This window comes from Marmota marmota, unplaced genomic scaffold (genome assembly GCF_001458135.2).
Source record: "Marmota marmota marmota unplaced genomic scaffold, marMar, whole genome shotgun sequence".
In the NCBI taxonomy this organism is placed as follows: Eukaryota; Metazoa; Chordata; class Mammalia; order Rodentia; family Sciuridae; genus Marmota; species Marmota marmota.
This window is the reverse complement of record NW_026000174.1, coordinates 59,561,022-59,565,386: the sequence shown is the minus strand read 5'-3', so window position 1 is coordinate 59,565,386 and position 4,365 is coordinate 59,561,022. Positions and strand designations below refer to the sequence as shown.

General features: G+C 35.3%; 1 protein-coding gene across 1 annotated transcript; it reads right to left on the bottom strand.

The window, feature by feature from the left end:
• Positions 1–2,230: 2,230 nt before the first annotated feature.
• On the bottom strand, positions 2,231–3,205 carry LOC107159647 (olfactory receptor 9G4-like). Its single transcript, XM_015506243.1, has one exon. It carries the CDS (start codon positions 3,191–3,193, stop codon positions 2,231–2,233), a length of 963 nt encoding a protein of 320 aa, XP_015361729.1. The 5' UTR covers positions 3,194–3,205.
• Positions 3,206–4,365: the final 1,160 nt, after the last annotated feature.

The window sequence follows — 4,365 nt, the reverse complement described above, 5'->3', positions numbered from 1 at the left end:
CCTCCTAGGACAAATTGTGCCAGTTTGTATCCAAACATCCAATCTAACAGCCATTTCTTTCTAAGATGTGATAAGTACCAAAGAAAGGATATCTTTGAAATATCTTCACAATATTCTCATTGCATTTTTTGAAAATGTGAATATTCACAAAGAGAACTAGTATATCACTATTGGACACCAAAATAGAGCATTTTACATTAAGATTAAATCCATGGTAAGAAAAAATTAAATTCTCATATAAAAGCAAGAAACAATCAGGAAACATCAAGAAAAGAAACATTTTTTTTTAATCTTAAGGCATTTTGAAGTAGTAGAATGAAGAAGCATAATGAAACAATGATAATAAAAATTCATAGGAACATTTATATATCTTTCAGTTTTATACCTTAGGTATATTTCAGTTTTATACTTTTTTATTGGTGTATTATAATTATACACAAGAGTAGGGTTCATTACACCTTATTCCTGAAAACATGTAACATGATTTGTTCAATGTCATGTGGTCTCATTCCCCAGGAGCTTTCAGTTCCCTTCACTCCAGTGTTGGAGGATTTTAACCTGCTCAAATATATGATATCATATTTAATATATATGTGTGTGTCACACACAAAAATACACATCTATATCAATCACAATTAAATAGTCTTTAAATATAGATATTTGAAATATTTTATATGCCTAAAAAAGCTTGATCTTTAAACATGAGTTGCATGAGAAACCTTGAAATTTTAAAATATAAAGCAGAATGTACATTTTAGAAAAAAATCATGAGCCTTAGGCAGGAACATATATTGACATTGACTATAAAGATCACAATAATTTAACATCTAGAAGGCCTTCATTGGCTTAAGCTAGACATAGTCAGAAGTTCTCTGCATTTTTTTTTATTTCTTTCATTCTTTTGTGGGGCGGGGGGTATATTAGGGATTGAATTCAGGGGCACTTGACCTCTGAGCCACATCCAGAGCCCTATTTTGTATTATAATCAGAGACAGGGTCTCTGTGAGTTGCTTAGCATCTTTCTTCTGCTGAGGTTGGCTTTGAACTCATAATCTTTCCTTCTTAGCTTCCTTAGCCTCTGCGATTATAGGCTTGTGCTACTGTGCCTAGATATTTCTACTTTTCTTGAAATTACATTTTCTACCCTTGTTCAAAGTTTGTTTTTTTTCAGTTGTAATTGGCATTTTTTAAGGTATCATGGATGAATATGATAATTCATTCTTACTTGACTCCTTCATGTATTAAAAGGCTATTCTGTAGGTTAATCCTACTGTGCGAAAGATCTTTTTTTTTTTTTCCTGCGGGGAAGTACACATATTTGTGTAGTATATTGCTTAAATATGCATTTTATTTCATTATTTGGGAACTATCTATGCATGCAAAGGGAAATGATGGAAAAAGGTCCAGACAAAAGAAGTTTATCCCTAAACACAAAAATATAAATTTCAATAATATTGAATTAAAATTTATTTTTAGTTTGAAAAACAAATTTTTAAACTTAGCTAGGATTATGTGTTAGCTGGCTGGCATACACTTAAGTTAACTTGGTCTCCTGAGTCTAAAAATTCAGCGCCCAACTCCTCAAGCATATCTGTGTACGTGTATAAGTAGGTTTCAGAGAAGTCATAATGAAGGTGTGCCCCACTGTGTTGTGTGAGCAAATCCAAGAATGGATTATCATCATTTTACATGGAAACTAGGCACATATAATTTTCCTGTGAATATTCATAAGACTGAAATCCTATAAAATGTCCTAGAAAATGGACAGTCCTCTCCAAGGAAAACTGATCTGCTATCTATATCCAGTAACTTGGTATGCACATATTTTTAAAAAAATTAATAATTATATGAACTTGAAATCCCTTCCACTTTATCAATGTAGTTGTCAGCTTCCATCGCTATAACAAATTCCTGATAAAATTAACTAATAACAAATAAAGGATTATTTGGCTCAAGTTTTGGATATTTTAGTCCATGGTTGATTGGCAATGTTGCTTTTGGCCAGTGGTAACATTATGGCAGAAGGATTTGCTGGAGCAGAACTGTTCACTTTATGGCCAGAAAGAGAGAGAAAGAAAGAATCAGCACTCCTGATAATAAAAGTGTGTTTTGAACAATATTTCATTCTTACAAGTATAAATTATGAAGTTTAATTGAACTGCAGACACTCATACAAACATGTCTACAAAAACAATAATTTGCAAACTGCAAAAAAGGCATAAAATAAACCTCAAGCTTGTGGTCCTATGGACAGTATTGCTTTCCTAAAGGCTTCTTTGACATCTTTGTTTCTGATGCTATAGATGAGAGGGTTGAGAAATGGGTTGATGATGGTGTAGAAGAGGGCAGCCACTTTGTCTCTCTCCAGGGAGTAGCTGGAACTAGGCCTCGAGTATACAAAGAGCAAGGATCCATAGAAGAGCATGACAGAGACCAGGTGGGAAGCACAGGTGGAGAATGCCTTGCGCCTTCCTGAGGCTGAACGGATCCTCAGGATGGCCAGGAGGATGTTGAAGTAGGAGATGAGGATGGCAAGAAGGCAGGAGAGGACAGTGAAACCAACCATACTGGAAAGGATTATGACATAGACCTGAGTGTCTGTGCAGGACATTTTTATCAATGGTAGAACATCACATACAAAGTGGTCGATGACATTATTACCACAGAAACTCAGGCGGAAGGTGTTAGCAGTGTGGGCTATAGCATTCAGAAAGCCTCCTATGTAGGATCCAGCAACAAGCCCAATGCAAACAGAAGCAGACATGGTGCCTGAATAAAGCAAAGGGTTACAAATGGCTGCATGACGGTCATATGACATGGCTGCCAGGAGATAGCACTCTGTGTAGGCTGCCAAGCAGGAGAAGAAAAACTGAGCCCCACATCCAGCCAAGGAAATGCGCTTGTCTTCTGATATACAGATTGCCAAAATTTTAGGGATATATACAGAGGTATACCAGAAATCCAAAAAAGATAGACTGCCAATCAAATAGTACATAGGTGTATGCAGCCGGGCATCAATCTTGATTAAGAAAATAAGAGTCATGTTCCCTGACAAGGTTAGTAAATAGATCACCAGAAATATTACAAACAGAATCACCTGCCACTGGGGATCTGCTGAGATGCCCAACAAGATGAATTCATGCAGAATGGTGCGATTTCCTATTTCCATGTCCACAATGGGGAAAGCCTGCATATCATAATGAGGGGGAAAAAACTTAGTGATAATTTCACTAAGAGAAATAAACAGTGTATCAATTAAGTATTATAAGGCCTGTGGAGTTTTATTGTTTATTAGCTGGAATTTTAGGATTTAATTGGTGAATTAGGAACACTCAGATTTGAGTCAGATTTTGAAGTTGGAGCTTCCATTTTTTACTCTGTAATGGAGGTCCAATTTCTTATCAAACAGGGGGGGATGAAAAAATTTAGAATTATTACTACTGGATTCTCATCAGGTTGTCTGAATGTGTGAAGAAGATTCACACATACACACACACACACACAAACACTCATCCCTATGTTTGGTACATAGCGTTTATGCAAACATTTCCAGTGTTCTTCCATAAATTAATGAAATCTTCTTATGTATCAAGTAGCATGATGATATTTACATGAATATCAATAAATTTTTCCCCTCTGCGACCATAGGCACAAATAGAACACACACACACACACACACACACATACACACAGGCAATTACTATTAAGTCCTGAATCTAACCATTTTAATTCTTACCTCAACCTTATAAAGAAGGTGGTTTATGATCATCTTGTTATGGTTGTAGAACCTGAAACACTAAGCAGTTGAGGAGCAAGCCCAAGATCACAGAGCTGCTGAACATCACAGCTTGTATTTGCATCCAGAATTGTCTTAATTTTGTGCATGTGTTCCCAATGTTAAGCTACATACCCTTCTCATAAGTATACGTTTTTTTACTCTTGTTTTCTCCTTCCGGGGGTAGTGCTATAGTTCTCTAACCACATGAATTTCTCTCATCATCAAAAACATTCAAGAGGTTAGTTTTCTTAACGCTTTCTTCCAAATATCTTCCAGAGGACATTCTCATATAACTGAGGCAGTTTGTAATAGTGTGGATGCTGAACATGAAGACTAAACTAATGTTTAATGTTAAGGCATTGAGAGAACATGAATCCTCCAAATTCATAACTTGAATTTCTAAAAGTCAAAAATTAAATGAAAATATTTCATTAAACAGTACTCATTTTTTAAGTATATGATTTTCAAATGTTTTGAAAAAATATCACCATTTGGACCATTGACCCAGTATTCTGTTGATTACCTATCAAGCCTTAAACCAGAGGAAAAAGTTAAAACAAAGAAATGTTGATCAATTATAATTCTTC

Coding starts and splice junctions, on each gene's coding strand:
- LOC107159647 (XM_015506243.1), bottom strand. CDS start 3,193: ATGCAGGCTTTCCCCATTGTGGACATGGAAATAGGAAATCGCACCATT.